The 13090-nt window shown below is 38.5% G+C and overlaps 1 protein-coding gene across 6 annotated transcripts in view; it reads left to right on the forward strand.

Moving 5' to 3' along the window:
* LCOR (ligand dependent nuclear receptor corepressor) overlaps positions 1-13090 on the forward strand; it is an 87483-nt gene that overhangs the window by 31282 nt on the left and 43111 nt on the right. For 3 of the 6 annotated variants that reach the window (XM_071563172.1, XM_071563178.1, XM_071563177.1), the window contains exons 3-4: positions 172-251; positions 9242-9374. In XM_071563172.1, coding sequence (XP_071419273.1) covers positions 172-251; positions 9242-9374 — 213 coding nt within the window. Of the gene's footprint in view, positions 1-171; positions 252-9241; positions 9375-13090 lie in introns of those variants that run through there. The other 3 variants (XM_071563174.1, XM_071563175.1, XM_071563176.1) reach the window with 2 other exon arrangements.

Raw genomic sequence — 13090 nt, forward strand, 5'->3', positions numbered from 1 at the left:
ATACAGTTTGGTAATCTGGAGACTTAGACAAATGGCCAAAATGAAGTCTGCATCCTCAGAATGCAGGCAGGAATGTTGTGAAACAGGTATTTAATTTGGCATTTCTCTTCTGGCTCTAGTTGTGTCATGGTTTATGAATATGAAGTAATTTGCTATTCTTCTGATTTACAGACTGTGAGCCTGAAGGTGTTTCTGATTGGTCTTTTGATGAAAATTGTCTTTTCTGCTGCCTGAGAAGAGAAAAAGTGAAGGTAACAATGCAAATGTGTGAAGCTAGTAGTTGTAGGTGAGGGAAAAAGGGAGGGAGTTTGCTGCTCCTAGTTAACTGAATATGGAAAATCTGCAACCTCCTACCTCTTTCCCCTCCTTTGGAAAAAGGTTTTCTGAATTAAAATATATGACTTAATGAACAGACCTGCCTCTTCTCTGCAACTTTTTCTTTGCAGTATGTGATACAGGTGATGTGGTTTTTCCCCCTATGTACTGGCCCTTTCTGTTCGGTGTTTTTTATTTATTTTGGGGTTCTTTTGAGTTGTTTGTCAGAGATCTTGTTGGAAATCATGAAACCCTTCCTAAGAGAGTCAAACTGTGGCTTGTGCATGTTTAACTACAGTCAGACGATGGGCTCATCTTCAATATGGAAATGTGGTCCATTTTAACAACCAAGAGGCTTGTTTTGTGTCTTGGAATCTCCTCCTTCCCTGTGGGCCACATCCTTTTATTAAAGGGCTCTCATGTATGGTAGATTTTGTACTGTGCTTTTCATAACCAAGTCAGAGCCTAAACATGGACAAGTCAGCTTTGCCAACATGATAAACTTACAGTTTGTTTTCTTAAGGAGATTATAGCTGTATATGAAACAAAAGCTATTGTGTTGTACATGGTTGTTGCTCAGCCCAAGTGTTGAAATAATGATTGTTCTACAGCATAGGAAGGAAGGATCGTTTGTCTTGGCAAAACTTCATTTACTGGAACTCATAACTTTTTCCTTCACAATGTAAAACAACACCAAAGTGCATGTCTATCGAACTTAAGAACGAAACAAAGGTGCTCTTTCCTCTGCAGCAGCTTAACGTGGAGCTCTGTGGCTTGTCCATAAAGGAAGTACCTTGTTGACACTGATATCTGCAATGTTGCCAGTTTATTCCTGTTTTTATATTACATTTTTTGTAAAGGCATAGGAGAAGGCTTAGGAATGCTTGCATTTAGGACAGATGTAAAGCACAGCTCCTTCATTGAGACTGACAGCAGGTGAGATGTGTCTATGCTTGTGGTGTAAGGAGTTCTGTCTTTTGTCTTACCTCATAAAAGGACAAAATTTAGGGTTTAATACAGTTCTAGTTAAGCCACTGAATTGATCCAGAACATAATTTTGTGGCACAGTCAGAGACCGATTGTAGTCTGGGGGTATCTGACCGTGGATGGGTAGATCTTCAGAAAGATGGTTTGTATCTCAGTCATCCTCATAGGTCCAAAATAAAGCTCTTGAAAATCAGCGATTCTTGGGTGAGGACAAAACCCAAGAGCACAACTGTCCACTGTGTAGTGCTCACAGTGCCTTGTCCTTTTCAAGCTTCTATGCAACCTTTAGTCAGAGGCTGAGATACCACTATTCATATTTTCCTGTACTTTGATGGGTTTTTCTTTTTAGTTTCACAAGTGTAGCCCATAATTATCACTGAGACACTGGCAATGTATTCCTTATGCAAGTGGTAGTTACCATTAATGTTAAGGATCCTCACGTGTTTTCCTGTTGTACTGTGTGATGGCTTTTAAGTGGGTGCAGATCTGGTCACATCTGGTGTGCTCCGTGGTGTTTTGTCATCGGGGGTCAAAGGAGGTTGTAGGATTGTGTACAGGCTGGTACAGAATGCAGCAGGGCTGTGCAGCATTGCTGAGGGAAGAGGAAGGAGTGTTGTCCAGACCAGGATGGAGAGAACTATGAGTTAAGAAAGACTTTGGAGTATATAGGATTTGTTTGGGGTTTTTGTTGTTTTTTTTTTTTTTGGTTTGGTTTGGATTGATTTTTTGTCTTACTGCTCTCCAGCCTCTGTCAGTTCTATTGGGTTTGGAGTTGTTGGCTTTTTGGTTTGGTTTTTGAGGGAGGAATATGGCTCCTTTTAGGTCTGGGGTTTTTTATGTGTCAGCTGAGAGACATGGCAGGGTGGGAGTGCTTCCTTTCCCCTTGCTGCACTGCTGGCACAGTCATTGGCTTGAAGTACAGAGCTAAATGGGATTCTTCTGAGAGTCTTCAAATAGCATGAGTTTGACAACATCTCAACTTGAATTAAAATATCAGAGACTTAATTGTTAGAAAAAAGTTTGTAACTTAATTTGGTATTTAGCCAAATAATGGACATTCTTCAGCTAATGGACTGAACTAAATTAGAAATAGTGCTAGTTTATTTGAAATCTCTTCCATTCAGCATCTGTACTGATATCTGTAACTCTTCTTTTTAGGGAGTTGGAGGCTCATTTTTCTGTAACTGCTAAAACTTGTCAGTTCCTGTACATAACGTGATAGCAGTTGTGCTTTCTGTCTTACCCTCTATTCTGCATTTTTTTATTGTTCATGTGCATCCTCTTAACCCTTTTGGAAAAGAACCAGGCAGGGTGGGATGATTTGTGTTTGTATACTGCTGAGTTACAGAATTAAAAGGTGTGTAATTGATGTTGTAGCTGGGAGCAAGATAGCCATAAACCATGTGGCTGTGGCTGGCCTTTCTTCCTATGAGCACATCGTTACCAAAACCCCTCTAGCATTAGTTAAATAATTAATCAATGTCCTTGATTTTCACCTTTGAGTGACATGTAGGTGTCTGGTCTAACAAATTCAAAACCAATAAAAATCTTCAGATTTTTTTCCTGGATTTCATTTGCCCCTAGGAGTTACCTGTAATGTTGGAGATGAGTAGTTGTGTTTAAGAACAATTTCAGTTCTGGACTACAGGAGGACCATTGCAGGCCAGTATTAGTTTATTGGCAGAGCTGCTAAAGGGGTAAAAAGCTACACTTGCTCTCCCACTCTTTCAATGATGTTGGTTCTTGCTTTTACAAGGAATCAGAAACAGTTACTTCTTCAAAGGATGGAGAACCATCTGCTGAAGTATTCTAAAAAGATTAATTTATTTGTAGCAGTAGTTCTACTTGCAAATACTGAGAAACACACACATTTTTTGGCAGTCAAAATATAAAACAGGTTTTTGTAGAGAAATAGACTTGTGGCTTCATTTGAATAAGAATAAAATACACACCAAGTAGGAAGCTAGAATCTTCCCAGACATGTTTTTCCCCAAATCCGGAGGGTTATGTGCAATAACTTGGAGTGTTTTTTTTCTTTCATCACAGAATGCAGAATACACAATTGTTTTTGTGTGGTATGGTCAGAGAATGACTGGTTACCTAAGGAGCTGCCACCAGGTTGTTAACATGGGTACCTGTGTGCAGAAAAGCACGAGTACATTGATAGACAAGAAGGACAAAAAAGGCAGTTGGTAACTCCAGCTGCCTGCGCGTGGTTTGGGAAAGTTCGGGTCCTATGGGGCCAAATTTGGTGAATTTGCATTTGGATAATGTGCAGATGTGGTAATTCTCAATTGCTTGTGGTTTTTATCACCTTTTCTTCTAAAATGGTGTTGCAGAGAAGGCCCCTCAGTTCAAATGGATTGCACTTTAAGTGTACTTGACATCTCTTTTTTTATTATGATTCCTAATTTTTTGTGTGGCTTGTTTAGATAATCTGACAGAGCTGTCATTACAGAAGAAATCGGTGGCTCCATGTAGAATGTTTGTATCTACTGGCATTTGCTCATAGTTGGAGCTCAAACCTAGTTTAAGAAAAGCTAGAAGAAAGCAGAGATTGGAAAATGAATCCTTAAAGAGGATTCGGTTGAGTATATTCATGTGGAAAAGAAAACACTATTGTCTAAAGCGACATAAAGCAATTTATGTGTATTAAGAGAAAAAAGGAACACACACAGCTGAACACACAACTAATCTCATTAGGTGATGAGAGCAGAACAAGAAGGATAATACTCCTAAGCACATTAACTATTTTATAGATATATTTAAGCTACAAAAATAGCAAGAGAGAAGATGATTTCTAGGAGCATATTCTGGAGTGTTATGCTGTTGGTGGCAGAAGATTGAATCTGGTCTGCAAAGTGCTGTAAAATAGTTGGGCTCCAGTGTAAGGACCTCTCACAATTCTTTCATTTGTGAAGAAGTGTTGTAGGGTACAACGTGTGAATGGATCGCTCTAAAAGTCAAAGTTACTCTGATATGATTTAGATATTTTTTAAAGCTTGTAAGTAATTGCCTTACACCAACATTTAAAAGGTAATATGTCATTACTTGATTATGATTAGTCATAGTAACAGTCTCTGAATCTGGTGGCCTTTCACTACAGAGGAACATAAACAGTAAGATATGAACTGTGGTAAGTGTCTGAATAATTCTGAAGTTACCACTATCATCTAAAGCATTAACTTGTAGAGTAATTGAAGATGGCAAAGGAAATACCTGAAAATGAGTTGAAGTTGCAGAACTCTTACAGTTTTTGATGGCTTTAGAATATGTTTAAACTGTGTACAGAGATCCTAAGCATGCCTGAGCATGCTCTAAAACATTTTAATGGATTTCATCACTTAAAAAAAAATTCAAGCATTTAGACTGACAATTTTGTACTGTGTGGTTTTTAAATAATTTGATATGGATTCTAAAACCTGAAGAGGCTGTTTGTGATAATCTCCAGCTGTGTTTAGTCGTAATGCAGAGTTTCAGTTTTATTTGTACATAAATGTTGTGTTTCCGCTGATTTTATTTTTTTCTCCTCCTGCTGTAGATAATAAATGGTATTCCATAGCTGTGGATCAGTCAAGATAAATTTGTTTTGAATTTGATGAATCTGACATCAGTCATCTTACTATAAAAATATATATGTTAAATAAGTGAGGGAGGTCTTAAAACTAATTAAACATCTGAATTGTTATTAATGCTAAGCTGGGAGCAGTTGTAGATGTTTTAAAGGACATGCTCAGAATTGAAAATGATTTCGATAAATTGAGAAACAGGATAGAAGAACTTGTTTTGTCGAATCACAAGTTACAGATGTTTGTAAAGTGATAGGATTGTAAAATAATAGACTATTTTGGGACTATGTCAAAATAGGCATTTGTCTCAGTACCTGCAGAGCAAAACCAAAATGCTGGTGAGGCCTCAGCTGTAGCATCTTGAGAGATGCAAACAAACTGAATAGCACTGAACTGAAAGCAGCAAAGAATGACTTGGCCTTGCAGGTAGAAGGAAAGAGGAGTCTCTGGTGCCCTTAAGGCTTCTCTACAGGAAATAGTGGATTATTCTCCTTTTCACTGGCTAAGAACTAAAAAGACTGTACAGTCTTAAGAAAAATGAAGCGTTGGAGAGGACAGCCTAGGGATGCTGAAACGTTCCTTTCTTACTCCCTGTTCCTGATCTTGCCTTGAGGGGGTAGGGTGGGAGTCTGGATTGTATCCCGTGGGTTGATGGTTTGACTGGTCAGCCATGGGTGGTCTGTGGGAAACCTCCCTCCTCTTCCTCCACAAAGATGGACAGGAATTGTCTTGTACTACAGTTCTAGCTTGTGGGCTCTTCCCACTTCATCTGTGTGTGTCCTGTGGCTTAACCATGAAATGCTGTTTCCATATCTGCACAACAGCCTGTGTCATACCTTTCTCTTTGTGTCAGCAGTTCAGCTTTTGGAATCGCTGTATCAACATTTTCTGCCAGGAGGGTCTCAGTGAGCATCCAGTGCTGGTGCTGACAAGGCAGGGCTGCCCAGGATTGGGTGGTCTCTCAAGGTCACACACTGACCTTGATTTTGAACACCTCTGTATTTCAAAGTCTCTTCGACTTAATTACGAAGTTATGCTGTTTATCTTTACATACTAGAAGAGCTTTAGCCCTGAGGGAGCATGTGCAAACCACTCCAGGTGTCCTTCTCAGAAGGTGTATTGTTCAATACAGTGATACTGCGTGTTTGCTGATGGCATTCTGGGGATGCTCTGGGGCCTGGCTCCCATCTGAAGAGAAGCACAAAGAGAAAAGAATGAATCCTGTGTTATAAATAATATGGAAAAGTTACTGACTGGTTACAAATACCCTGAAGAAAACCTAATGACAATGCTATCTAAGTATTAGGGTTTTCTTCCTGCTACTTGCATGTTGCTACTGAAAACTTTAATGTGATTCAGTGCTCTAGAGTGAGAGGGAAGGCCTGCAATGTGGTTCTAAATAATGGTTATTGGGAAGAAATGCTGGAAAATGTAAAAAAAAAAAAACAACAAAAAAAAACAAACAAAAAAACCAACGAAAAAGCCAACCCAAACCAATAAAAAAAGACCCCAAAGCAAACCAACCAACCAACCACCCCCTTACAAACCAAACAGAAAACCCCCACTTTTGGAAGTTGACTTTCAATAGCAATCAGAATCAAATACTTAGTGTGAAAACTTGAAATTTCCTTCCAAGGGTGAACAAAATGCAAAGATTATTGGAATAATTGTGATAAAATGGATGAGAAAATAATAAAAAAATCCAATAAGCAGAAAGATTTCCAGTATATGTTGTCTCATGTAGTCAGTGCTGTACTGCAGATGCCAGAAGATGCTGAAGATTTTGTTTCTATGTGGAAGGTTAAATCTGACTCTTTTACATATCTTTGTTTCTTTATGTTTTGATGTGTTAGTATGGACACTGATAAAAACAATATATGCAGAGTGATGCTCTGTTGTTTGAGGGGTAGCAACTAAGCATTGCCATTTTCTTGCTATTCCCTTCCTCTCCCGAATGCAGATCAAGTGATCCTCTCTTAAGCTGTTCACCAATTTTTTTTCAGGCTGATCTTTTTTCTTCATTCCTGCTCTGTGAAGAAAATGTACGGCTTTACTTAGCCTTTTGTGCTCTTCTGACATTGCCTTTATATGAGTAATATAAGGCACACCAGTTTATGGTGAGCCATGGTGCCTCTGGACTGTGTGTCCACCAAGTTGCTAGGCCAGGATTTACAGTACTAGGCAGATTTGAAATGCATTATATTGGCCAAGGATTATTTTTATTTTAGGCTTCTTCCAAAACTATAGTCTGTTAAAGGGCGGCGTGTCTGATCAGGTTGAAGAGGTAATGTTTCCTTCAGTTTTGAATTCTCTGTTTGTCCTTGGAATTAAAAGGAAGTTTGTTTGCAATGGCTCTTGGGACTTCAGCTGGAGAATGCCAGTTACCTCCAGTGGATCTTATCTAGCTGAATCTCTGCATCAGTTTGCAGAGTTTCTTTTTAAAGCAAAATTTCTGTCAAGGTTTAGATATTTCAGTGGCTGTTCCAACACTTCTGTATGCCTGGATTACTTCTGTTATTAGTTAATTTGCACACATGTCTGCTTTTTATACAAACTGATAAGGTGAGTTTACAGTTACCCTGATGGTACCTAGAAGATAGTGGAGCTCATTTAGGACTGTTTGTCAATAACCAGGACAGATCCTGCATTAAGCTTGTCAGATGCAGCAACACAGTTTCAGAAAGAGAATACAAATACATTCTGTGAAGTCTCACCTGAATAGTAACTCTCAAAAATATTTGGCTTATTATCCACAAGTATTTTTATTGTGAAATCATGTACAGATGCTTCACGTATTGTAGTATCATGAAAGTGCAACTGCATTTTCAGAGTGTTCATAAAATGCCAGTGAGCTCAGGGATGTCTGGCACAGAGGCGAACACTTCTGTTGTAGCTAATCCATCAGTCCAAATTTGTATGAAAGAATTAAAGACTACCTCAAAAGAAACTTCTCTGTGCTGTGGGAGGAAGCAGGCTTGAATGTCTCAGGTATGGAACAAAGCGTCAGTCACTTTGTGAGGTCTTTGCTTCTGCAGGCTCTTCCCTTCACAGCATCAAACGTTGTTTCACTCACCTGTCGCCTCAGTCATCGTGTGCTCCTCATCTTTTATTTGGCACAAAAAGCTGCTTTGTCTCTGTCTCAATAGTATCTCCCTTGACTTTTGATACGAGAGCTTTTGGAAGCTGTTGAATTAAAAATACGATGTGAGAGCCCATGTTGTTCAGGCCAGAGTCCACAGTGGTTCACGTTATTACCCTTGGCACGTCGCTCACGTGACTGTGTTCGTTAATTTACTGTGGGCTGGCTCTGTGGCCTTGCTTCATGAAACCTCTTGAAGCTGGGACAGCACAAACTTAAGAACGACTTACTTTTTCATTTCTTGTCATTTATAAATGAATTGCCAGTTCTTTGCTTCCCTTCTAGTACCATGAGGGTATTAATCTGAAATAAACTTACACAGTAGAGGCCAAAAAACCAGATGCAGCCTGGATATTATGGTAACTGATACTTTGTAAAGGTTAACAAAACAGAACACTCCCTAAACCCAAAGAGTGGTTGTTTATGCATTCCTGCAGTGGGTAAATACAGGTAACTTTAATACAGCTTAAAATGAAAGTGGAGGGAGAGGGACAGGGAGGCAATTGTTCTCCTGATTATTAAACTGAAAGAAATGAGACAAGGATGTGTATTTGGGGGAGGAATCCAGGTGTTTAGATTCTGTATTTTTGTAACCTTTCATTCTAGTTTCCTGAGCATATTTAAAATTAGTGATTTATCCTGACATCTCACACATTTAATTATCCTAGTTTGAAAATATTCTTTAGATAACTCAATTGCTTCCAATTGTAAGAGATAGAATGGATTTCAATTCATTATAGGTGTTGTAACAGCTAACTTAAGTTTATTTCACTTAAAAGTGGCTACTACTGAGCCTTTTCACACCAGGATGTTGTTGATAATGCTTGGCCATTTTTTGCTCAGTTTGCATGAACGCTGTGTAGGATAAGGAGAATTACCTGTGTTTGGCCTTCAACAGTTATTTCTTGGATCTAAAAGTAATAGCCAAAGACAAGTGGTAGATAAGAGATTTGCAGCCAAATGTTGTAAAATACCTGAGTCGCCTTCTTTATAGTGGGCTCTTATTTCCCATGATGTTATCAAGACTTACAGACTTCTGCTGCATTTACAAGAAGAAAACAGGACAAAGTAAATGTTCTGAAGCCATCAAAAAAGAAGTTGTGATTTCAATAGATTCAACTCTGTGCTGAGTACCTGAAAAAGTTTTGAATTTAGTGAAATATTTCATGCCTAAGGAACTTTACTAATTTTGGAGTCAGGAAGATCTTACAAATATTAAATGTCTTTGCAGGAACACTTAGTCAGTCTGGATGAGCCAGCCTCGGAAGCTGGACAAGAAGCTCTTCTTAGACAAGAGCAAGCAAAAATCATTCGTTTTGAAAGGCAAGCGGAAGAGTTCCTCAATGCAGTCTTTTACAGAAAAGGTTGGTTTTAATGGGGGGAGGGGGGAATAGTATCTCTTGTGGTCTCTTTGCATGCAATGCGGTTATCAAAGATCTGATGTTTGAGTTGTCACTGTTAAGTATTTTTCAGTTCTCTCTATATATTTATCAAGGGTAAAAATTGACTCTGAAGTAATGTAGCAATTCAACAGTGTGGGCTTGGGACTGAGGAAGGGAGTATAGAATATTTAACCCTAAACCAAATCTCTCCATGAGAACACTGATGTTTTCACTTTTGGGGACATGACTCAGTTCTTAGCCAGCAGAACTGTTCCCCTGATCCAGTGTTGAGGGGAGTGGGCCGTTTGGAAGAAAGGTCAAGTGACAGTGGTGGTAGTAGGTGGGTAATTTATTTAAAAAAAATATTTATTTTATTTTAATGGGATGTGTACTAATGCAGTTTTTCTTAAAGGTCAGCTGTGTTCTCACTATGGGTAGTGATTACCCACCCCATCCGCAGCAATCTGCAGTATAAAATATTGTTGAAATAGTGCTGAGAGGGATATATGGAGAATTCAAAATGTGATCAGCAAAAGAATTGGAAAATCTGTGCTGTAGAGTGTGCTGAGAACAGTAATAGCAGCTCAATGCTAGAAAATCCCCAAAATGTCTTCTGGAGAGTTGTCACTTAAACTGTGCTCTTAGAAAGGCAAAAACTCATTTCACTCTTTTCTACAAACCTGAGAAACGTGAATCCAGAGGTTGCTTCCAAATACATCCTGAATGAAAGTACCTTGTACTTATCAGTCTAACCCATGTGTGAGAAAATCTGCCAAATCAGTAATTCCAACCTATCTGCTGAGGGACAATGCAGGGCTTCAGTTTAACAAATTAGAAATTGCTGTAGCCAGGCCTCAGCCCTCCCTCCCAGCGACCAAAATATTTAAAGGTGTTTTAAGTAGATAACAGTATCTTAGCCTTTCTTTTATGACTCAAATGAATAAATACAAGCTTTACATTATGATGCTTCTATACTTTTTGCAATACATGCAGGATGGTAGGAAGGATAGTTACTGCATTACTACTGATAGTTCAGATAATGCCTTTATTCCAAGGCTTCCCTTTCAAGTTTAGGTTTTTTTTCCTTTTAAGGTTAATGTTTCCTTTGGCTTTTAAATTTATCCCATCTCTTTTTAAATCCAGAAGGAATTTAAGAAAACTAAAATGTAGAGAAAATACAGTTTTTTCTGTATTACTTTTTCTGGTGAGAGGGGGAAAAGGGCATTTCCATCACTTCCAAATTTTTTATAAAAGACTTAATTCTTTTAACATTGAGCTTAAATTTTTACTTGTGACGTATGTGTGTATCCTTTAGGAGAGTATGTTTTTCTAATTTGTTGGGAAACCAGTGGCAGATATTGCAGTGTGCTAATGAGGGGTATAATACTCCGTCCATGGCCAGATACACAGAATGAAGATAAGGAAACATGTCAGATGTCTAGGAATCTTTTGAGATTTTTTTTTAATATACTCTTGTCTTCCTTCCTCTGGCAAAGCTATGCTTGGTGCAAGAGTAATAAGGGAGAGGCAGAAATCTGGCAGGAAGTTGGTTCTTAATCCTTAATGCATCGTTTTCAAGCTTGTCTGTGTTTAGATTGCTTGAAATCTAATTCATGCCACTGCCATAAGATCCTCAGGCACTGTAATACCACAGACAACATAAAGAATGGCAGAACTCTGATGTTCCTACATTGCTCTGAGATGCTGAGCTCTCCTGGCTTTGTGCCAGCGATTAGTTCTTTTCTTCTTTCCATCCTCACTGCCAGTAACATTTGAGATGGGTGTTTTGTAGCCCAGACAGATCAGAGAAAATGCAGATGTTCTGTGAGCAGGTGCCCTGTTGTATGTTGAGGCTGCACCGTCACGTACCGAACATAAATAGGTAATTAGCAAGATCAGCAAACTTTTTGAACAGGTTTACTGTCCATTAATCTTACATATTTTTTTCTGAAATTTGTGTCCATGGCACTCTGACTCAGTAATGCTTCCTTCAAATATTCCTGTTTTCCAATGAAAGCAGGGTGGTAGGGCTTAGTTGTCTATTACCTTTACTTTGTAACCTTCTTCTGGTTTAATGAAATCATACCTTTTTTTGTTTGATACTGCCCTTTTAAGATTTCAGTATAAAAACATAGAAAAGATTTTAAAGATCAGAGGTACTGTTTTAGACTATTCATGGCTGATAAATATTTGCTGTATTTTTTCTTCTCCGAGAATTTCTTGTTTTGGTTAATTTTAGTTTTATTTTTTTCAAAACACTTAGACAGGAGTCAAGATAAACATCTGGTTGATTTCAAGTGATGCTGTAGGGGCACCAGCTCATATTTTCCATTCATTTTTGAACAGCTTTAGTCCTTAGCATTCAGGCTTTATATAAAGCAAGAAGCCTTTGATGTGCTAGGGAAAACTTGTCTTCTGCTTGAAAATGGAGTTTTGTGTCCTGAATTAGGAAGTTTATCTTGAGTAGCACTAGAAAGGAGTCATTTGGGGCTGATTCTCTGAAGTTACAGATTACAAAGATGCATGGCTGTGGGGATATATAGTATTTTCTTTCTAAATGTCTAAATGTGTTCAGCTGCAAACATTACTGAATTGAACATACAAACATGGTGCAACAGTAAAGGCCTAATTCTTCATTCAGAAAACACAGGTCCCATCGAGCTCTGCCGCCCTGCCAGCCCCACTGTGTGTGCTACAAGCACATGTCAAACGGTGTTACACAAAGTGTGATCATGCCATCAATTTGTGTCCTTCTGGGCCTCCCCGGAACCTTTTTATGTCCTTCAGCAGTTTATAGTGAAGAGGTTAGAAAGTGGAAGAAATGTCACCACAGCAGAACAAAGCCTCCACACTTTTCCAAGCTGTTGTTCTTGTGAACCATTTGGGAAGGAAATGAGACTATAAACGTACCAAAATTTAAGTTTGGCCTATTTCTTGGTGTCTTCTTAAAATAGTGGTATTCCATATGTAGCAACAATGAAACATCCTGTAGATTTCATAAGAAAAAGGTTACATATTTACATAAACGTCTTGGAAGGTTACAGCTATTATGCCCCTGTAAAAATATACGTGGTGACTGTGTAAGGTCTTAGGTATAGAAAGCTGGGCTTAACAGGAAGCAGTTTGGGCTTGAAGAGTGTTTAAAGCTCAGTATGGTTTTTCATCAAGAAACACAATGACTGCTCACTGCTGCTCACTGATTTGTGGGCAACCCTGCTCAGACTTTCATGTCAGTCATCTTTTACACCTACCCTAAAGCTGGTTTGTTGGATTGATGCACTTTTGTCAAAAATGGTGGCAAAAGGCAAATCTAACACTGAAATGTCCCACAGAAGGTTTTACTAATGTGTCTAATAGTTCAATCTCAATAGATTGCCTTTCAACTCGGGCAATTTTAAAGAGGAAGTAAACACTTCCTCTGTTGTTCCCTTTTGAGAGCTGCTTTTAAAGACTGGGCCAGAGAACACAATTAATGTTTGAAGTGAAGTGGCAGGACTTACCTTCTGTGATTTAGGAGTTACAGATTTGCTTCACATCCTGTATTACTACTGGTTTAAAAGAGTGATTTTTTTCAATAAATTTTGAGTTGCCCATACCCCCAAATACCTTTGTATTTATACACTATTTCATATAAATTGGAATGTCTACCTGTTCCGTTTCACATTACTTGCTAATAGATTGAGCAAATCTTCTAGAAA

The sequence above is a fragment of the Pithys albifrons genome, chromosome 9, assembly GCF_047495875.1.
Source record: "Pithys albifrons albifrons isolate INPA30051 chromosome 9, PitAlb_v1, whole genome shotgun sequence".
In the NCBI taxonomy this organism is placed as follows: domain Eukaryota; kingdom Metazoa; phylum Chordata; class Aves; order Passeriformes; family Thamnophilidae; genus Pithys; species Pithys albifrons.